This window comes from Entelurus aequoreus, linkage group LG08, assembly GCF_033978785.1.
Source record: "Entelurus aequoreus isolate RoL-2023_Sb linkage group LG08, RoL_Eaeq_v1.1, whole genome shotgun sequence".
NCBI lineage: Eukaryota > Metazoa > Chordata > Actinopteri > Syngnathiformes > Syngnathidae > Entelurus > Entelurus aequoreus.
Genome location: NC_084738.1, coordinates 33,482,441 through 33,506,606, shown reverse-complemented (window position 1 = coordinate 33,506,606; position 24,166 = coordinate 33,482,441). Strand labels below are relative to the sequence as shown.

At 37.8% G+C, this 24,166-nt stretch overlaps 1 protein-coding gene across 6 annotated transcripts in view; it reads left to right on the top strand.

Annotated features, from left to right (window-relative positions):
• The window catches only part of abcc3 (ATP-binding cassette, sub-family C (CFTR/MRP), member 3), a 123,765-nt gene extending 119,155 nt beyond the window's left edge, over positions 1–4,610 (top strand). For 5 of the 6 annotated variants that reach the window (XM_062056314.1, XM_062056321.1, XM_062056319.1 and 2 more), the window contains 3 exons: positions 2,157–2,323; positions 2,410–2,604; positions 3,935–4,610. In XM_062056314.1, coding sequence (XP_061912298.1) covers positions 2,157–2,323; positions 2,410–2,604; positions 3,935–4,046 — 474 coding nt within the window. In that variant the 3' untranslated portion in view covers positions 4,047–4,610. The remainder of the gene's footprint in view (positions 1–2,156; positions 2,324–2,409; positions 2,605–3,934) is intronic. The other variant, XR_009827036.1, reaches the window with a different exon arrangement.
• Positions 4,611–24,166: the final 19,556 nt, after the last annotated feature.

Genomic DNA, 24,166 nt, shown 5'->3' with positions numbered 1-24,166 from the left:
TTATGCGATTGGAAACCAGATCTCTCGAGGGTGTGTGTGCTGCCGGAAGGGACCCTTCGTATCGCGCATGCGCCAGTTTCAACGCGCGAGATAAAACCCGAAAGCAGATACTATTCAATATAAAATATTGTCATGTCTGTGTTGATCTTGTTTTTGTTTTGCTTGGTTTTTGGACACTTTTTAGTTCCTGGTTTCACTTCCTGGTTTTGTTTTGTTTCCATGGTTACTCATTAGTTTCACCTGTTCCACGTTTGGACTCACACACACCTGTCTCACGTTTTCACATTGTCATGTCACGCACCTGTTCACAGTTAGTCACGCACCTGTTTTCACTTATCATGTCACTATATAGGCTTTTCTGTTTCTGTTGTTCGTCCTGGCGACATCACACATTCATGCCATGTTCACAGTTCCTTGTCACGTAAGTTTTTGTTTAATGTTCATAGTTCTCCGCCATTGTGCGCGCCTTTTGTTTTGTCATAGTCAAGTTTTTTCCTCTGCGGTGAGCGCTTTTTGTTTGTACCCTTTTGTTTGTACTTTGTAGTTTATAGTAATAATTAAACTATGTCTTTACCTGCACGCCACGTCCGTTCCAATTCTTGCATCTTGGGAAAACAAAACCCTCACAGTCCCCGTTATGACAATATAAAGAAAAACTGGAATGAAGAGGATACTGTTTATTTATTTACTAATTAAAATAACTTAATATTTTGAAGTGCATTGATGGGAGAAACAAAGAACCAGAGATTTATTTAAGAAGTTAGCAAAGGAAATGGAGAATTCCGTCTTAACTCGGACTCCCGAACAAAATAGCAGGTATATTACAAGGCAAATAAAATAATAACGCGGATACAAACTTCTTTACGATTAACAATAACTCTGTATCCCGCACTGGCAAGCTAGTCCAGAATAATTGCAATCTAAAATTGTATGCAATTTAAAACTCCTTCCATCAATCCACAGAGCATTACGAATGAACTCCGAGACATTTGAACGTTTTCTTTTCATGATTCTCCGTCCAAAAATACCTTCGAAACAACTCTCCGCCGGTCTTTCTTTGCTTCGGACCTGCATCCATTCTCGGTAGTAGCGCCAAGTTCGTAACTCAGTTTAAGATAATTTCTTGACGCTGTCTGTTATTTTACATCAGCACAGCCATTAAAGACATAATATTTGTAATCTGCATCAATATTACAGCGGAAATCAGGTACAACAGAGCTAGGCTTGTTCCCATTGGGTTAAGTTTTTCTTGCCCTGATGTGGGATCTGAGCCGATGTTGTCGTTGTGGCTTGTGCGGCCCTTTGAGACATTTGTGATTAAGGGCTATATAAGCAAACTTTAATTTACTGATTGATTGATTGATTGATTGATTGATAGACTGTTGATGTGCATGGAGCAAACCAACAACAATACAATTATCCGTGCGGGCGGCACACGAAATATGACCAATAGTTGCATTAGAGAGTGTGCATGGACAACTGGCACGTCACATGTTTTCGGATGTGAAAATACAAAAAAACTTAACTATTTGAGAAATCGGACTAATTTAGAGCATGGCAACGTAAGAGGCTACAGTATAATTAAATAAGCTCTGTTTCTTCCTGCTCTTTTTCAACATGTTGAATTGTGCAAATGTCACCATGTGATGTTCTGTAATTGTACTTGTTGAGCATGTCTAAAAAAGATAAACCATATCATCAAAACACAAGTCTGGGAATATTTTAGTCAAAGAAATAAACAAACGGGTGTTGCTGTGTAGAGCTGCAGCTATCGAATATTTTACTAATCGAGTATTCTATCAAATATCCCGATCGATTATTCGAGTAATGGAATAAATCATATTTTTAAACAAAGTTCTTGCTTCTGCCATTGCGAGTTTTGTCGGCAAAAAAGTTTTCTAAACTGAGGCGTATTTAAAAGAGCGGTGTTGTGCAGTGCAGGGGCCGTATGATCTGACGTAAACAAGCTGTGCAATACCTAAACAGTCCGTGCGAAACGTGAGCTTTGACTACTGTTTACTAAACTAGGCAAAATGCCGTAAAAAAAACTTGACGACGCCTCGAGGCAGCGAAGATTCCTCGAATATATTTTGTAATCGAATTACTCGAGTTACTTGAGGAATCGTTTCAGCTCTATTGGTGTGTGTCCATCACAGGAGCCTGTCCTGTTCTCTGGATCACTGAGAATGAACCTTGACCCCTTTGAAAAGTACAGTGATGAAGAAGTGTGGAAGGCTTTGGAATATTCCCATTTGCACAAGTTTGTGAGCAGCCTGCCAGCAAAATTAGAGATGGAGTGTTCTGAGGGAGGAGGTAACCTCAGGTAAGAAGGAAACACAGGTTCTGCATGTAAGCATTGACAGTTCTAGAGGGAGCTGTGTTTTGATGTTCTTGTTTGCGTCATTTAAGTGTGGGCCAGAGACAGCTAGTGTGTTTGGCTCGTGCGCTCCTGAGGAAGACGAGAATCCTCATTCTGGATGAAGCTACCGCTGCTATCGACTTGGAAACGGACGATCTTATCCAGTCCACCATTAGGACTCAGTTTGAAGACTGCACAGTCTTTACCATCGCACACAGACTCAACACAATTATGGATTATACAAGGTTAGAAGTACTTATTTTTATCTTCTTTTTTGGTTCTTATCTTTGTCCATGAATGAATGTAGCTATTGCCAGCCTTATGAGAAGCTGTCGGAAAGTGGAACGTTTGTGGAAAGCCACACAATTATGCTCCATTTAAAAAAATAACAAATAATGGAGCTAAATAAAATTATAAAAGCGCTCGCTCAGCTTTTTTTCTTTTCTTTGTTGTTTTGCATAATAAGAAAACCTCAAGTCTAATTTGACACTAGTGAACATCTTGTCGCACCCCCAACTCCCCATGTGCCTGTGTACACACAGGATGACTGTTAGAGATTGTTTTACTCCTTTGTGAACAAAGTGCAAGATATTAGGGCCAGTGTCAGTTCTCTCTTGGATAGATTCTGCATTAAAAATGTTTATAGTGCATACAATAATGCATCTTTCATAATGATTGTGAACGATAGGCATTTAAAAAAAAAAAAGTGCAGTTTTCCAAATCTTTAAGCCATGATGATCAAAATTATAACAAATAAAGGCTTGACATATGTCACTTTGCATGTGATGAGTTAATATCTCAGATTAGTTTCACATTTGAAGTTAATTGCTGATATGAATGGACTTTTACACCATATTCTAATTTTTGTGAGTTTTACCTGTATAATATAATGACTGAGAGAACATCTGGTTGCAGGAAAACATGCAACTTTTCTCTGACTACAATTGAACATTCACCTACCGAGAATTAGGAGTGTCTACCGTAGCAAATATATGCAAGCTTTTGTCCAGCACTGCCTGCCTCGGAGCCATTCAGAATCTGTTTCTCATCATGCTCATCAGAATGAAAAGGCATTCATTTCAATTCAACAAACAGCACTAACATGATAGGAGCTGTTAGTTAGTACCTGTTGTATTCAGATGACGTACTAGCGTTACTGCTGCTGGCATGAGATCGGATCGGTTCAAAAACGCGACTTTATTGTAATATTGAATGTTGTGTGTTAAAATGTTTCAACATATTCCTCGAATGTCCTCCTGATGAACCTGCAGCCTTATGATTATTACAGGTAGCGCTGTTGCAATCTGCCATTTTGAGATCTGTCGTCACGAGGCACATGGCGTAATGACATCATCTCCACTCGGGAGAATCGTTAATAGAACCGTTTGAAAAAATGGCAAGCGAGTCCAAGGAATTGATACAACGTTCAGAACCGGTTTTCGATTCCCATCCCTAGACTATACACAAGCTAGAACATGACAATGTTGTCTAAACATATATTCAACCTTTGTTATGCATTTTTTCATTTGCATATTGTTGTAAAAAATGTGTCAACGTTGTCTTTTGTCTTCATAGAGTGCTGGTATTGGACAAAGGGCAAATTGCAGAGTTCGATACCCCTGCAAGTCTCATATCTCAGCGAGGACTCTTTTACCACATGGCAAAAGATGCTGGGCTGGTGCAGTAGAGCTGCTCTTAAAACGGGATATGACATTTTCACAGCACTGAACTGCTTCATTTGAATGGAGCTCGAAGTCAAGCCTGAGCTCCATTGTAGGAAATAAATAGCAGTCCTTTACTCCTTTTGCACTGAGAGTAAAGTCCTGTGTGGTAAGAATATCATTCATGAATATGGAAAACAAGCTTTACTCATCCAAGTCTGATCCTAAAGTGCCTTCTGCCAGCAGGAAGAAGAAAGCCAGTGAATGTATCTTTTTTCTAGTCTGCTGGCTCTGCTGTAAAAACAAATCTTCAGTGTCACAACAAACGGAGCATTAGGAGTCGTTTTTGTATCTTTTTTCTTGTTTTTTCTACTAGTGAAGATGCTGTGCCACTGTACTGTCTACAAAAAAAATGTTTTGTGATGAACCCACTTGTTTTTGTACCGCATTATTTAAGCTTGTTTTTTTAATGCACCTAGGGAAGTTTATTCAGTTAAGTATGTGATTCTTCTGTGAACCAAATCTATTAAACAAGACTTGAAATCTGTACCACCAAAATATGAAATATGATAATGCCTTTATTAAACAAAAAAAATACACTAAGACTGCTGTTGCAAAATGATTATAAAGTGTTTTTACCTTTCGCTTTATGGAGCTTACATACCATTAACTCCTCACCTCAAATAAATGCCTGTTTTAATGCTGTTGCCGTTACGATGGCATCACAGTGTGTACTGTACTCTTTACTAAATTAACAGTGGAGCTATTTTATATTTTGAATATTAGATTAGGTGCCATTACAATTTGTTTAATTATACTAGTAAAATAGTGAATCGTTAATACTGAACGACAGTGTATATATACAGTATATGTATGTGTGTAAATATATATATATATATCTCTATATATATATATCCACCCATCCATTTTCTACCGCTTGTCCCTTTTTGAGGTCGCGGGGGGTGTTGGAGCCTATCTCAGCTGCATTCGGGCGGAAGGCGGGTTACACCCTGGACAAGTCGCCACCTCATCGCATATATATATATAGATATATATATATATATATATTTATATATATACACCATCTCAAGCACCCCCCGCGGCCCCGAACGGGACAAGCGGTAGAAAATGGATGGGTGGAGTTTTAGTCAAATATAATTATTTACACCCGTACACAACAAATATATGGAATAATTGTAATTATGTAGTATATTTGTATTAATATTACCAAATTAGATGGCGACTTGCCCAGGTGTACCCTGGCTCAAGCCACCCCCGCGACCCCAAGAGGAACACGTGGTAGAAAATCAAAGTATTGATGTTTTTATGGATATTTTTATTTGAAAATCACAAATGCAAATAGAATTAAACTTATATATGTATGTATATACCGTTTATATATATATATATATATACATATATATATATATATATATATATATATATATATATATATATATATATATATATATATATATATATATATATATATATATATATATATATATATATATATATATATATATATAAACGGTATATACATACATATATAAGTTTAATTCTATTTGCATTTGTGATTTTCAAATAAAAATATCCATAAAAACATCAATACTTTGATTTTCTACCACGTGTATATATGTATATACATATATATGTATATATATGTATATATATGTATATACATATATATATATATGTATACATACATATATATATATATATATATATATATATATATATATATATATATATATATATATATATGTATGTATGTATGTATATGTATATATATATATATATATATATATATATATATATATATATATATATATATATATATATATATATATATATATGTATGTATGTATATATGTATGTATATACATATATATGCTATGTATACATATATATATATATGTATATATATATGTATATATATATATATATATATATATATATATATATGTATGTATGTGTGATTTTACATATATATATATATATATATATATATATATATATGTATATGTATATATATATGTATATATATATATATATGTATATATATATATATATATATATATATATATATATATATATATATATATATATATATATATATATATATATATATATATATATATATATATATATATATATATATATATATATATATATGGTAACACTTTAGTAAGGGGAACATATTTTAAGTAACAAAAACTTAATATAAAGTTAATTTTAAGTTATTTGGACACTACGGGAACATATAAGGGTTAGGGTTAGGGCTACTAATAAGCAATAATTATTAGGTTATTGAGGGAAGACTCTTAGTTAATGGCTTACTAGTTGTATAATAAGGCCATGCAGAATAAGGCATTAATAAGTACTAATTAAGAGCTAATATGTTACTATTTTGCATGTTAATAAGCAACTAATTAATGGTGAATATTTTCCCCATTAATTAATGGTGAATATATATATATATATATATATATATATATATATATATATATATATATATATATATATATATATATATATATATATATATATATATATATATATATATATATATATACACACTACCGTTCAAAAGTTTGGGGTCACCCAAACAATTTTGTGGAATAGCCTTAATTTCTAAGAACAAGAATAGACTGTCGAGTTTCAGATAAAAGTTCTCTTTTTCTGGCCATTTTGAGCGTTTAATTGACCCCACAAATGTGATGCTCCAGAAACTCAATCTGCTCAAAGGAAGGTCAGTTTTGTAGCTTCAGCTTTCAAATTTAAAAACGCTAAGCCGGTACTAATAGGGACTGTTTATAGACCCCCTAATCAGAGTGATTTCTATGGGGCTTTGGAAGAATGCTTGGCAGGGACAGACAACATGGAGAAAATTATAACTGGGGATCTGAACACAGATATTCAACGCAAAGATGCGCCTGTCTTCAGATCCTTCAGCAAGTTTTGTAATCTGCACGGTCTTTCCCAGCTAATAGCGCTACCCACAAGGGTGTGTGATTCCACCCAATCAACCATAGATCTCATTCTCACTTCAGACCGGCCTAAAATAAAAAATAGTGGGGTCATGATCTGTGGTCTTAGCGACCACTATCTAACCTTCTGCACCCGTAAATAGCTAAACCTAAAGCCAATGGCCACATAACAGCCCAATCCAGATCTCTCAAAAAATACTCCAATGACAATTTCAATTTAAAGTTAGATGAGTGGGACTGGTCCCCTGTGCTCGCGAGCAACCTGGTCGATGTTGCTTGGGATCGCTTCAAAACGGCGTTCCTAAAGATACTCAATGACATGGCTCCCGTGAAAACAGTCAGGATCAAAGCCCGCTCGGAACCATGGATGAATCCGGACCTATTAGCTGCCATAAAAGACAGAGACAGGAAATACTCTGAATACCAAAAATGTAAAACAGAAGTAGATAAACAACCCAATAATATCAACCTTAAATTACTCCTTTCAACTCTCAAAAAGCAATGCAATAAATTAAGAAATAAGTCAACCAACCTGACTAAATCCTTTAAAAAAAATTACATTAACGACAAAATAGAGGACAACACAAATAAGCCACGTGAGCTCTGGAAAACTCTCAACAACCAGCTTCCTGGTTGCAGCTAGAAACTTAAAACAAGACTCACCAACATCAGCATCAAGGAGGGTGACTCCCTCATTACAGACAAAATGGAGGTAGCTAGCAGACTTAACATCTTTTTCACCAGCATAGCCGCAACTCTTGTCAACAAGCTGTCCCACCACTCTGGTCGCTTTGGTGTAGAACACATTAAAGCCTTCTGCAGAAAGCTAGGAGTATCCAACGATGATTTCAAATTAGAAATGGTCACAGCTGATGAGGTGTTTAAAAAATTGAGCGCGCTCCACCCTAACAAGGCCACCGGCCTTGATAATATTCCCTCCAGATTCCTCAGGGACTCTGCCTCCATCATTGCCCCGATCATCACACACATAATAAACCTATCAATTACACAAGGCCAAGTACCAAAACATTTTAAGATAGCAAGAGTAACTCCCTTCTTTAAAAAAGGAAGCAAATTGGAACCTGGCAACTACCGACCTGTTTCTATTCTCAGTTCCGTTTCGAAAGTAATGGAGAAAATAGTTTATGAACAGGTCAATAGTTACCTTGCCACTAATAAACTCATGTACAAATTCCAATCCGGCTTCAGAACTAACCACTCCACTGACACATGCCTTCTCTATCTGACCGACCACATCAAACATGAGGTGGACGCGGGCAAATACTGCGGCATGGTCATGCTGGACCTTCAGAAGGCCTTTGACACCGTTAACCACGCTATACTGTTGGATAAGCTCAGAGCAATCGGATTTAACAAAACCTCATGGAGCTGGATGCAATCTTACTTGGAGGGGAGGGAGCAGGTGGTAGAGGTGAACGGCACCGTGTCCCCCCCCCTCCCCCTCTCGGTGAGCTGTGGAGTCCCCCAAGGCAGTATATTGGGACCTTTACTGTTCCTAATATACATAAACGACATGTCATCGGCATGCGACTGTGAATTGTTTTTGTTTGCGGATGACTCTGCCTTGCTGGTATCCGGCAAGGACAAGTCACAGGTGGAGAAAATCCTCAGTGCTGAGCTCTGTAGAACTTGCACCTGGCTCGCTGACAACAAGCTATCCATACACTTGGGTAAAACAGAATCCATCCAATTTGGGTCCCACATCAAACTTAACAAAGTCAATGACTTCACCATAAAAGTAGATGACATTGTTATCACCAGGAAAGATGAGGTCACCTACCTAGGTTCCATTCTAGAGGCTAACCTTTCCTGTGATAAAATGGCAACCAAGGTAATCAAAAAGGTTAACCAACGAACGAGATTTCTCTACAGAATGTCCTCTCTGGTCAACAAAAGCACCTTGAGGATTCTGGCGGGAACTCTCGTTCAACCCTTTTTCGATTACGCATGCACCTCCTGGTACCCTAGCACCTCCAAAACCCTCAAATCTAAACTCCAAACATCTCAGAACAAGCTAGTCAGGTTACTTCTAGACCTCCACCCCAGATCCCACCTCACTCCTACCCACTTCTCTAAAGTGGGTTGGCTCAAGGTGGAGGACAGAGTTAAACAACTTGCACTGAGCCTAGTCTATAAAATCCGCTACACTTCCCTGATACCGAAGTACATGTCAAACTACTTCCTTAACGTAAATGACTGCCATAACCACAACACCAGGGGGAGCTCCACTAACCACGTTAAACCCAGATTCCGAACTAACAAAGGTCTTAACTCATTCTCTTTCTATGCCACATCAATGTGGAATGCGCTCCCAACAGGTATAAAAGAAAGGGCATCTCTATCCTCCTTCAAAACCGCAATAAAAGTTCACCTCCAGGCAGCTACAACCCTAAACTAACACCCTCCCCGGATTGCTAATAATCAAATGTAAACAATCAAATGCAGATACTTTTTCTTTTTCTTATGCCTTCTGATCTCTCTCTCTCTCTCTCTCTCTCTCTCTCTCTCTCTCTCTCTCTCTCTCTCTCTCTCTCTCTCTCTCTCCCCCTCTCTCTCTCTCTCTCTCTCTCTCTCTCTCTCTCTCTCTCTCTCTCTCTCTCTCTCTCTATGTCCACTACTTGATGTCCATATCCCCCCTCCCCTCCACACCCCTGATTGTAAATAATGTAAATAATTCAATGTGATTATCTTATGTGATGACTGTATTATGATGATAGTATATATGATAGTATATATCTGTATCATGAATCAATTTAAGTGGACCCCGACTTAAACAAGTTGAAAAACTTATTCGGGTGTTACCATTTAGTGGTCAATTGTACGGAATATGTGCAACCTACTGTGCAACCTACTAATAAAAGTCTCAATCAATCAATCAATGTAACGAGCTAAACTGTTTTCAGATGTGTGAACATGATTGCACAAGGGTTTTCTAATCATCAATTAGCCTTCTGAGCCAATGAGCAAACACATTGTACCATTAGAACACTGGAGTGATAGTTGCTGGAAATGGGCCTCTATACACCTATGTAGATATTGCACCAAAAACCAGACATTTGCAGCTAGAATAGTCACTTACCACATTAGCAATGTATAGAGTGTATTTCTTTAAAGTTAAGACTAGTTTAAAGTTATCTTCATTGAAAAGTACAGTGCTTTTCCTTCAAAAATAAGGACACTTTTGAACGGTAGTGTGTATATATATATATATATATATATATATATATATGTATGTATATATATATATATATATATATATATGTATGTGTATATATATATATATATATATATATATATATATATATATATATATATATATATATATATATATATATATATATATATATATATATATATATATATATATATATATTTTAATGGGGTAATTGAATACTATGTATTGCCTATATGTCCACACTTTAGAGAACCCTTCAGCCCAGAATAATAATAACATAACCTACAATAAATAAATATTTTAATTATGGTCTTACAAAATATTTAATTAGAAGTGGAGCCTTCAAAAAAATTTATTAACTGGGGACAAAAATAGAATGTCTAACTTACTAAACATAACCAGGAAAGTAAGGATGCAGTAATAGCAGTTGTCCACTAGTGGGCAATGACAGACAGACCGTAAATAGGTGCATCTCACTCCAGTCTTGCGTCGTTTTATTAAAAACTATTAAAGTAAAATAATGTTATTCGTGATAGTTTCTGGAAATATTATTTGCCTTAATTTGCAAAACAGAAAAATGCAGTATGGTATAATAGTATATTGTATACATAAGTGTGCATTGCTAGCACGATCATAAATTGCAGGGGTCAGGATTAAAAGGGTTGTATTTGTGAATTATTGACTGATATGTGGTATATTAAACTATATTTTACTCTCATGTTTTTAGTTTTCACACCACCATTCGCTCTCACATTGGTTAGGATTTTGGGGTAATAGTTTGGCCTTGATATGTGTTTGAATTTGTATTATTATTATTATGCATTGAAACAAAAATACTACACGGCAAATGATATGGTGGACAGCCCTAATAATAATAAATGATACTACAACTTTTTTTTATTAATTCCAGATTGAATGAATGCTTTAAATCAGGGGTTCTTAACATTTTTGACCTCAGGGTCCAATTTATCCACTACAGAGAGGCCCGGGGCCCACTCAAGTATTAAGACTGAGTCAATAATCCTACTCTTGATTTCAATTATATTAAAATATCGATATCCAACCTACTCACAGTTTACTAGGATAAACATTGTCAAATGACATGAAACCAGGTGTTAATCACAAAGGTTAATATTAAGGTTTAGGTCAAGCTGATTTAAAAAATAAATACTAATCGAATATACTGCAAAAGAAGGGATTCCTAAAAACATTAAAAATACAGTACTAAAATACATACATTATCATCAAGTTAATATTAAATGATAATCATGTATATTTGTGTATATATGTCAATAAAATTAAAGTGCAAATGAAAATACAGCTACCTCCAAAGACATGGACACTAAATTGGCCCTAGTGTGTGAATGTTGTCTGTCTATCTGTGTTGCCCCTGCGATGAGGTGGCGACTTGTCCAGGAAATGTAGAAAATGTATGGATGGATTACACACAGTAAGATTTGTGTGAAACTTACATATTAATATATTATAATTATATCACTGGTTGTGATTTTAGTTTTTGAGATGGTCTGCAATAACCAAATAAAAGTGGTTTCAATAATTGTTCAAAGATGTGTAATACTTTGTATTTTATATTTTGGTCAACAAAATTCACAGTAATTTTAGTCGACTAAAATGTTGAGAAATTCAGTCTGAAATAGACTACAACTAAATGAATTTAGATGACTAAAATATGACTAAAACTAAAATACATTTTCGTCAGAAGACTATAACTAAAACTAAATGGGAAACTGCTGTCAAAATTAACACTGATAGACGCATTATTTCGTCAGAAAAACGTCAAAACGACAGCGATTGTATGCATCCGGGCGCGACCGTGGTAGCAGTCATGACTTGTTGTTTAATTGGCCATACTATCTTTGTACACCACTATGAACAATGGGCCCTGGCCCCATGGTTCAGAACCATTGCTTTAAATGTAAGATTGGCGGTAGTATTTATTATTTAAGAAAATAATTAAATGATTATGTATAAAATTTAGATAATACCGCACGAGTGGTGTGTCCGCCCTGAGATCGGTAGGTCGTGAGTTCAAACCCCAACCGAGTCATACCAAAGACTATAAAAATGGGACCCATTACCTCCCTGCTTGACACTCAGCATCAAGGGTTGGAATGGGGGGTTGAATCACCAAAAATGATTCCCGGGCGTGGCCACCGCTGCTGCTCACTGCTCCCCTCACCTCCCAGGGGGTGATCAAGGGTGATGGGTCAAAAGCAAAGAATAATTTCACCACACCTAGTGTGTGTGCAACAACCATGGGTGCTTTAACTTTAACTTAATTATAAAATATACATTTCTTATGTCATTTTCCAGTGTTTTTATGTGTTTTCTTTTAAAAACTAAATAATTGTATATTATATATCTAATAATGTAACCTGTGCAGTGTTGTGTGTCTTGTGGAGCAAATGTAGTGTTATATAATGTCTTAATGTTTATTAGACATGAAAAACATGGTGTTGGGTTTATCACTGCCACCGAAACTGAGCAAAGCTAATCTGTTCAGGCTTGAAAAAAAATTAACAACACTTTTTTCTCATGCACAAACGCACAAATACAGAATGTCGACACGGAGAACAAACAACCTTTGCCACACACAAAGTAAACACAACATGAGTCCAATTATTGCATTGTTTTATGAGCTTCCTTGTCCTCAGCTGAAGGGCAAAACACCTTCAAGTAAACACTGTTCCTCTCTCAAAGATATTTGTATTATTAGTGATTAGGACTCTCATAACACGCATTGCTGCCATTTACCAAAACGTAGGAAGGATAGCATAATAATCTGCGTTTTGTAGCCGCGTGTGCTCTGACGAGAATGAGGCAGTTCACTTCCTGGTCTAACAAGCTTGCCATTAAAACAATATATTGTACAACACCTCCAGATAAACAAAATTTTTATGGCCACCTACATAAAAAAAGCTAAAAACTAATCAATTGTATGTTAAATATATGTCAAACTAATCCATCTAATAAAGCCAAACTCGTCAATTTTATTAATCCATTCATTTTATTTTTAACCTATGCTGAATGGCCGATAAAAAAGAAGGCCTCAAATGGCCTTGGGCCTGCACTTTGGACACTCATTGCACTCGATTATGTCTTTTGGACTGCATATTTGTACTTTTGTAAAAAAAAATCCATAATCCCATAATCCCATAAATCCATGTTCTGTACATTCTTTAACACGCGAAGTCCCAGAGAAGGGTCAATTGACATTTTTACCTAGAAAACACACAAGAGGGTCATTTGACCCCTAGTCCCCCCTGTGGACACTCCTTTTGTTATGAAAATGTGGCTGTTAGTGGCACACGGCAGGGGGCCACTTGAGCCTGTGTGGGGGAGGGGACCTTACAGCTCAAGCTTTAGTTCTGAGGTAGGTTGTGTGTGTTTTTGCAAGGATCAACAGAATGAAGGGATCAACACTCTGACATTTATTGTTAAAAAAAATACAAAACAAAACATATTTACAAAGAATGAAAAAGCAACTGTTTTCCCAGTTTTGGTGTGGAGGGTTGTTGCAGAAGCAATTGTTATTTTTGTGTGCCAAAAATAGTTTAAAAAAAAAAATTTACAAAGAAAAAAGCATATTTACAAAGAATGAAAAACCATGTCCATGTAAACGTGACTGACATACATTTGAGCAGTCACTCACAATCCTGGCACTGCCATTGCTCCTTTCGGCATTTCCCACATGTATAATTTTTCTGTCTACCTAGACAAACTGCCCCTAACAGCCTCATTACCATAACAAAATGAGTGATTAGTGTATTCGGGAAAAGCGTCGGGCCAAATGACCCATCTCTGGGTCTTCTAGGTAGACAGAAAAATGCTGGGACTTCTAAAGCAATGGAAACAGTCACGTCTGGTGGGTCACATGGGCCCTGGACATGGTGTATTACCACAACTATCAATCGAAAATAAGAAGACATTTATGGAGATGGAATCCAAACGTCATCATTGGATCTGCAATTACCCCTGTGAAACATTTTAATTAAAAAAAACTCACATTATGAAACCAATAAACACAGCAAGTCATACAAGAAGGGGGTCGACGGAGGTAATGCACAGAGGGGGTGAAATTTTTGGTTTATTTGACTTGCAATTTCAAATATTTTCTTTAATATTCTTAATACAATTTTCCCACAAATGTAATTGTCTTTGAATACACACGTGTCACGTAAATAAAGTAAATAAGTACATAATATGATATTATAATAATAGTAGTAATAATAATAATAATAATAATTGCAGCTGAGATAGGCTCCAGCATCCCCCGCGACCCCAAAAGGCACAAGCGGTAGAAAATGGATGGATGGATAATAAAAATAATAATGATTAAAAAATAAGGCATGTTTAAAATAAAAACATGAATAAATAAACCTGCATGTTATTTCAGTGTTTCTTCACCAGGGCCCCCATTGTTCAGAGAGTATGGCCAACCCGGTTTTTAGGTGAGCCGATCAATGATTGGTCAAAAGGCACTCATGTGACTTCAGGGCGCCATGACTGCTACCAACTTTGAGCTGATGTTATGTGTTTGCAGTGCGTCCTCGTTAGTTTTTCGGCGTGAAAAAATGCCCTGTTGTGCATCATGTGGCTGCTCCACCCGTGAGATTTGTGGAAAGATTTGAAATCGATTTGCCCTCAACAAGTATAGGAAGTGAAAGTTCGCCATCAACCCTGGAGAGCCACCGATGACAGCGTCTTGTGCCAGGTAAACATTTTGCATTTTGCTCAGGAGAGAAAACGCAGAAGCGACTACAAATGCTAACAGAAGAAATGAACAAATTAAAAAGATGGTTTGACAAAAACAGACTGTGTTTGAATCTCAGTAAAACTAAAATGATGCTCTCTGGTAACAGCAGAAGAGAAAGTCGAACACAAATAAACACACATTAAAAGAGTAACATTTTGAGTGTAATAACCGATTAGAAAAAGAACTGGAAATCTCAAATAAAATATAAACAAAACATATATATATATATATATATATATAAAAAAAAAAAAAAAAAAAAAAAATATATATATATATATATATATACAAACTATATATATATATATATACATATATATATACAAACGTATATATATATATATATATATATATATATATATATATATATATATATATATATATATATATATACATATATATATATATATATATATATACATATATATATATATATATATATATATATATATATATATATATATACATATATATATATATATATATATATATATATATATATATATACATATATATATATATATATATATATATATATACATATATATATATATATATATATATATATATACATACATATATATATATATATATATATATACATACATATATATATATATATATATATATATACATATATATATATATATATATATATATATATATATATATATATATATATATATATATATGTATATATATATATATATATATATATATATATATATATATATATATATATATATATATATATATATATATATATATATATATATATATATATATATATATATATATATATATATATATTAGAGATGTCCGATAATGGCTTTTTTGCCGACATCCGATATTCCGATATTGTCCAACTCTTAATTACAGATTCCGATATCAACCGATACCGATATACAGTCGTGGAATTAACACATTATTATCCTTAATTTTGTTGTGATTCCCTGCTGGATACATTAAACAATGTAACAAGGTTTTCCAAAATAAATCAACTCAAGTTATGGAAAAAAATGCCAACATAGCACTGCCATATTTATTATTGAAGTCACAAAGTGCATTATTTTTTTTAACATGCCTCAAAACAGCAGCTTGGAATTTGGGACATGCTCTCCCTGAGCGAGCATGAGGAGGTTGAGGTGGGCGGGGTTGGGGGGAAGGCGGGGTTTAGGTGGGGGTGGGGGAGCTAGGGGGTTGCGGGGGTGTATACTGTAGCGTGCCAGAAGAGTTAGTGCTGCAAGGGGTTCTGGGTATTTGTTCTGTTGTGTTTATGTAGTGTTACAGTGCGGATGTTTTCCCAAAATGTGTTTGTCATTCTTGATTGGTGTGGCTTCACAGTGTGGCGCATATTTGTAACAGTGTTAAAGTTGTTTATACATCCACCCTCAGTGTGACCTGTATGGCTGTTGACCAAGTATGCATTGCATTCACTTGTGTGTGTGAAAAGCCGTAGATATTATGTAATTGGACCGGCACGCAAAGGCAGTGCCTTTAAGGTTTATTGGCGCTCTGTATGTCAGGGCGTGGACTTTGGCAGGGTTTGTTTTCCCATGGTGCAAAGGATTTGAACCGGACATGGCGTGAAGGTAAATACATATTTAATTTTAACACTCAAAAAAGGAACAAACAATAGGCGCTCACAGTGGAGGTACAAAACTCAACGCAGGGAACAAAAACTTGGACTATGCATAACTATGAACATGGCAAAACAAAAGACACTAACTGTGGCATAAATAAACACAACTTACTTGCGGAAGCAAAGAGCAGCATGAACGATGGTATCAAGAGTGTCGGGGGTATATCGAGAGTGTGATGTCGCCAGGCTGATTGCCTGGCAACTACGGGCTTAAATAGTGAAGACATGGTGCGTGAGTCGTGAGGACAGGTGAAAACTAATGGGGTTGCTATGGTGACAAAACAAGAGTGCACAATGAGTCCAAACGTGGAACAGGTGAAACTAATGGGTAACCATGGAAACAAGACAAGGGAGTGAAAAAGCAAGAACTAAAAAGAGTCAAAAATCAAGCAGAACATAACTTAAACAAAACATGATCCCAGACATGACACTGTACTTCTCCCTACGTCCGTGTACCACTCCGTACAGTGGGGTTTTAAAAAGTCATAAATTTTACTTTTAGAAACCGATACCGATAATTTCCGATATCACATTTTAAAGCATTTATCGGCCGATAATATCGGACTGCCGATATTATTGGACATCTCTAATATATATATATATATATATATATATATATATATATATATATATATATATATATATACATACATATATATATATATATATATATATATATATATACATACATATATATATATATATATATATATATATATATATATATATATATATATATATATATATATATATATATATATATATATATGTATATATATATATATATATATATACTGTATAGTAATATATACACAACATACACACAACAACAAAACATAACAATAATAAATAAAGCAAAATATGTTCTGGACCAAAAATCACTCCATATTCTGTACTGCTCGCTAGTGTTACCATATCTGAGCTATTGTGCAGAAATTAGGGGAAGTAACCACAAAAGTACACTTATTCACTTCGGATGTTACAAAAACAAAAGATGAGTTAGGATAATACATAATGAGTGATACATACCGTGATTACAAACATTACATTGGTGGAGGCAGCCACCACAGTTGACATACTTCACACAAAAGTCAACATTTCTTTGTGTTTGTTGGTCCAAAGCTAATAAAGATTTTGGCAAAAAGAGGGTAGTTAGTTATTTTTTGGTCGTTCTGTGTATATTGTTTACGTTTATTGCGCCGTCGGGTGCGTGTTACAGAGGCTGTTGGTCACTAAACGCTGCATGAATGTAGTAGCACAGTACATCAAATATGGACACAAAGTTATTCCTTTACAAAAGCATGTTTTATTGTAGGTTTATAAGCCAGAGTATGTTTAGAACTATATATTGCATGCATTCAGGCACAGCCGGACACGTCCTTGGTAGCAGTCATGGTGCCTATTTTTTAACTGGCCATACTCCCTTTATACACAACTCTGCCAATGTTGGGCCACAAGCGCCCTCTAGAGTGGCCGAAAAATATATGTTTCTCAGCTGTGGTTCGTATTGTCAGTAACAGTATCACCAACTTGAGAAGAAACTTAAGCTATTTTTTTAATCAGGCCACCGTAAATCCAGTGCTGATGTATTGCGTAACTGTGTGGTTTGCAGCCTGCTCTGATGCAGACAGAAAAGCCCTGCAGCCGGTGACCAGGACAGCGGAGAAGATTATCGGCCGCCCTCTGCCCTCACGAGAGCAGTGTTTCTTAACCATAGGGCGGGGACCATGGCTGTTCTGTTTCTCAGCCGTGCTCCATATGGGCTAAGCGATACTTAGTTGTAATACACTTTTCCACCACTTGTGGCAGTAATGACAATATCAAACAAGCAGAAAAAGTCTGGAGCTAAAGTCATAGAGAAATTTCTTAAGCACAAAAATTATGACTGAAGTGGTGAACTTGAATTGTTTTGACAGTTCAGTTAAGAAACATATTTATTATTAATTTAGTTGTTTTTTGAATCACTACATAATTATGTGTAAATGTATTTTCATGAGTGTTTTTTAAGTCCTTTTGCATGCAGTATATTCGATTAGTATTTATTTTTCTATAAGCCTGACACAGTTTATAAGTTCATACTAAGTTTATCTGTTAAATAAATAATAATTTTGTAAATAACACATGGTTTGATATCATTTGACAAGGTTCCCACTTCTCTGTGAGCGCTTTTTTAGTATCTAATAATAGAAAAGCGCTATATAAAATCTAATCCATTATTATTATTATTATTAAACTGCAAGTAGGTAAGGTATAATTATTTAATACAATTAAAATTAAGAGTAAGATGACAAATTCAGTGTTGATACTTGAGTGGGCCCCGGGAAAAGTTGGGTCTGAGGTCAAAAATGTTGAGAACCCCTGTGTTATTTGAATGTCCTAGTATGGGACAATAACACACTATCTTAAGGACCAGTTCAAAACTTTTTTTAGTTAAACATTTTATATAGGCTATAAAGGTCGAGGTCCTTGCTTCGTCTTTCCATCAGTTTGGTGGTCCTCGACCTTGAACACCTTGAAGACACCTGTTTTATACAGTACTGTCCTAAAGTCTCAAGAAACTTTATTTTCTTTTTGTGTGAACTTTTTCATAACAATTTTGACACAATGAAACCGTAACTAAACAGAAGGAGAGACACAATTACTGTAGGAGGATGACACTAGAAATGGACTGCAGTGGCACATGGAAGAATCCATTAAATGTTGGTGAGGATCTGGATAAAGGCGAAAATACATGACCTTAGGAAAAAAACTACATTTAAAACATTTGAATGCACTTCACTTAAGACCACTACTATATCAGTATGTGGAATTAAATTATGGAGTGGATTGATTGATTGATTGATTGATTGATTGAGACTTTTGTTAGTAGATTGCACAGTGAAGTACATATTCCGTACAATTGACCACTAAATGGTAACACCCGAATAAGTTTTTCAACTTGTTTAAGTCGGGGTCCACTTAAATTGATTCATGATACAGATATATACTATCATATATACTATCATCATAATACAGTCATCACATAAGATAATCACATTGAATTATTTACATTATTTACAATCAGGGGTGTGGAGGGGGGGGGGGGTATGGACATCAAGTAGTGGACATAGAGAGAGAGAGAGAGAGAGAGAGAGAGAGAGAGAGAGAGATCAGAAGGCATAAGAAAAAGAAAAAGTATTAAGCAAAGAAGTAAAAAAAACAACAACAATATAATCCACTTTAAGAAACTGTTCAAACTCTTATTGTTTACAGAGTACAAGGAAGAAGAATTCTGATAAACATCTTAAGCCTTACTGAAAATGTACATAATCGTATTTATCTCATGATGTGAATCTCAATTTATAAACAAATGTTTCTTCATGAGAACTTTATTGATGATTTATGTTACAATGTTACAAATTGAGCACAGAAAGTGAACAAATAAATGAAAAAGGGGTTCAGTTGGATTAAATAAATTCTGCTTTTACGGTTTTGTTGAAATGTTATAACTAAAATTGATTATCTCTCTAGGTCGTCCTCAGACGAGCCTTCCATCGTTGCTTCCAGTCATCCCGATTCTCCATACATTTGGCCAGTTCCTTGGTAGTCTGAGCTCCTGCCTCCTTCTTGAGTACATCCACGTATGTTAGTGTGGGACGTCCTCTTGACCGATGCCCATGTGTTGGTTCCCACAGTACCAATTTGCTGGCTGGCAGCTCCTGATGCCTTTGGCAGTGCCCTGCTAGTCTCATTCTCCTTACAGCAATCTTCTCGCTCACCCTTGGTATTCCCCTGTAGAGGACTCTGTTGGTTACGTGCGCACTCTTGTTGATGTTATGCACTGCACGCAGCATCCTGGTGTAGCAACCATCCAGAGACCTCTCCAGGGTTGGCTTCAGGGTCCAGCATTCGCTGCCATAGAGGAGAACGGACTCAACTGTCGCGTAGAACAAACTGAGTTTGATTTGGCGGGGGAGGTTGGAGCTCCATACACTGGTCATGCCGTTCAGGGCCCTCCATGCAAGTGCCTTCCTCACTTTTAAATCCTGCTCAGTTGAGTTGACCCATCCGCCCAGGTATTTGAAGTCCTCAACTTCATTCAGCACAGTGCCTCCTGCTGTTATCAGAGGTTGATGTTCTAGTGGAACATTGTAGGTCATGACCTCAGTTTTCTTGGCATTTAGCCTAAGGCCAACCTTGGCGCACTCTAGCTCTACCCTGTGTAGGAGTTCTTGTGCTTGTTCCACGTTGTTGGAGAGCAGACTGATGTCATCCGCATAGTCAAGGTCTGTCAGGACCACTGCCGGTTGTCGACTAGACTTCCTTGGTGTCAGCGTGAAGCCAAGTTCCTGCTCTCCCCCATTTATTGCCTTCCTGAGCGCATGATCAAGGACTATGATGAAGAGGAAGGGGGCTAGTGTATCCCCTTGTATAACTCCAGCCAGGATGTCAAACTCCTCGCTGTTGCCATCTGGGGTCACCACCCTGGCCCTTGTTCCTGCGTACATGGACTCTATTGCTCGGAGTAGGTTCGGAGGAATACTGTATGCCTTCAAGATCTTCACCATCGTGCCTCGATGTATCGAGTGAAATGCCTTTTTGAAGTCTATGAAGCATAGGACTGCAGTCAGGTTGTCCTTCCTCACCTCCTCAATCAATCTCCTAAGTGCCAAGATCTGGGCTGTAGTTGTTCGTCCTTCTCGAAAGCCGTTCTGATTTACTCTCAGGTGAGGGTCGATTGCATGCCGGACCCTGTTTAGGATCATGCGGTTGTAGACTTTCGCAGTGATACAGGTCAGGCTGATGCCTCGGTAGTTGTCTGGCTTCGAGAGGTCTCCGGATTTGGGCACTGGTACGATGTTTGATAGAGACCACATATCAGGCAGCCGATTGTGCAGCAGAGCAAGGTTGCAGAACTCTAGAATGACGTCATCAAGATCACAGTTCTTCACGACCTCTGGGGGTATGCCGTCCGGGCCAGCGCCTTTTCCCACTCTTACTGTGGCTTTTGCCCTGGCGAGCTCTCCGAGTGTGAAGGGACCATCGTTGATGTTCAGGTTTGGGAGGACTGATGGTATTTCTTCTTCCTCAGCTGCGTCTGCTGTTTCTCCCAGCAGCCTTTTGAAGTGACTGGACCAGGTTGTCACCCTCTCCTCCGGGCTGTGTCCCTCCACCTATCCCTCCTTGGTCCTCTTCCGCCCCGTCATCTCATTGATGACCCTCCAGGCCTCCCCATACTGTTGTTCACCTTGCGCCGCCTGCACCCTCCGCAGTCTCTCCATCAGTTCTTCCCCTTTGATGGTATCATAGCATCTGAAAAGAAACTGTTTGGCTTCATTCAGCTCGCCACGTCTCTCCACAGTTGGTTCCCGCTCAAAGTTGAGGCGAGCTTCCTCCACCATCCCTCGTGCTGCTACGACCTCTGGGTGTTTGGATCGTCTGGAGGTACTGACTCTCTCCATCATGGGCACGCACAGCCTGGTCGCCTCCTCATTTGCAGTGACGAATCTCCTGTATTCTCCACTGGCCTCCGCTCCCCTGTCCAGCTGCTGGAATCTTCTCCTCATCTCCTCTGCGTATCTGGTTTGAAGGCCAGGGTCACTTGAGAAAGCTTTCCAGTTATACCGGATCTTGGGACTTGGTTTGGGGACCCTGAGGCTCAGGCAAACTCTCATTGAGACTACACGGTGGTCTGAGCCCACAGAACTAAAAGTGCTGTATGGCTCAGCATTCAGGATGGAGTTCCTCCATTTCTTCCTCACTAGGATGTAATCTAGCTGCCGTAGTGTTCCTGAGGCTCGGTCTCGGAAGGTCCACCTCTTTCCTGTTCTCTTCCGGAAGATGGTATTCGCCGCCAGTAGCTCGTGTTCCATGAGGAAGGCAGTGAGGTAGGTGAATTATGTTGTGATGAAAAACTGGGAATATGTGATGAAGCATATTGTAACTGTATGCATGTTGGTGGTTAATTATAACCATAATTAATCTTATGATGAATTTTAAACCAACTTCGTGGTTAACCAGTCACTTAAGACATAATTGGTTGGTCTAAGTTTATTTTAAGCATGTATACCATTATAATATGTTGCATCACCTCCTTTCTTAGCTGCCACCTTATCGTGGTAGAGGATTTTGCGTGTCCCAATGATCCTAGGAGCTATGTTGTCCGGGGGCTATTAGGCCCCCTGGTAGGGTCTCCCAAGACAAACAGGTCCTAGGTGAAGGTTCAGACAAAGAGCAGCTGGAAGACCTTTATGATGAAGAAACAATGAGGGTTCAGATTTCCCTCGCCCGGATGCGGGTCACCGGGGCCCCCCCTCTGGAACCAGGTCCGGAGGTGGGGCACAGCCCAAAGAGGCAACGTGGGTCCCCCCTCCAATGGGCTCACCACTCATAGGAGGGGCATGGAGGTCGGGGGCAATGTGAGCTGGGCGGAAGCCAAAGGCAGGGCATTTGGCGGTCCGATCTTCGGCTACATAAGCTAGCTCTTCGGATGTGGAACGTGGAACGGGGAAAGAGCTTGAGCTCGTGCGCGAGGCGGAGAAGTTCCAGCTAGATATAGTCGGACTCACTTCTACGCACAGAAAGGGCTCTGGAACCAGTTATCTCAAGAGGGGGGCTGGATCTTCAGCTCTCACTGGATCGGTTCGCAGCCGAGTGGGAAGCGACTGGGATGAGAATCAGCACTTCCAAATCAGAGTCCATGGTTCTCGCCCGAAAAAGGGTGGAGTGCCATCTCCGGGTTGGGAAAGAGAGTTCAAGTACCTCAGAGTTTTGTTCATGAGTAAGGGAAGAGTGGATCGTGAGATCGACAGGCGGATCGGTGCGCCGTCTTCATTAATGCGGACGCTGTATCGATCCGTTGTGGTGAAGAAGGCAAATCTCTCAATTTACCGGTCGATTTACATTCCCATCCTCACCTATGGTCATGAACTTTGGATTATGACCAATAGGACAAGATCACGGGTACAAGCGGCCAAAATGAGTTTCCTCCGCCGGGTGGCGGGGCTCTCCCTTAGAGATAGGGTGAGAAGCTCTGTCATCTGGGAGGAGCTCAAAGTAAAGCCGCTGCTCCTCCACATTGAGAAGAGCCAGATAAGGTGGTTCGGGCATCTGGTCAGGATGCCACCAAGACGCCTCCCTAGAGAGGTGTTGAGGGCACGTCAGACCAGTAAGAGGCCACAGGGAGGACACGTTGGGAAGACTATGTCTCCCGGCTGGCCTGGGAACGCCTCGGGATCCCCCGGGAAGAGCTGGACGAAGTGGCAGGGGAGAGGGAAGTCTGGGCTTCTCTGCTTAGGCTGCTGCCCCCGCGACCTGACCATGGATAAGCAGAAGAAGATGGATGGATGTTACATCACAGATTTTATATTATTTGAATAAAGCGTTTTTCGTGCTTTCAGTAAATGTTTGCTGTATTTTGGCCAAAATTGTTATTGTGTTACTGCATTATACATACTTTTTCCTTAAGAGTTTTTTTTTCATGTTAAATTAAAACAATTCAATGTCCAATTATTTCATATACTGTAGGTGTGTGAGACACCAACAATTATTCAACAATATCCCGA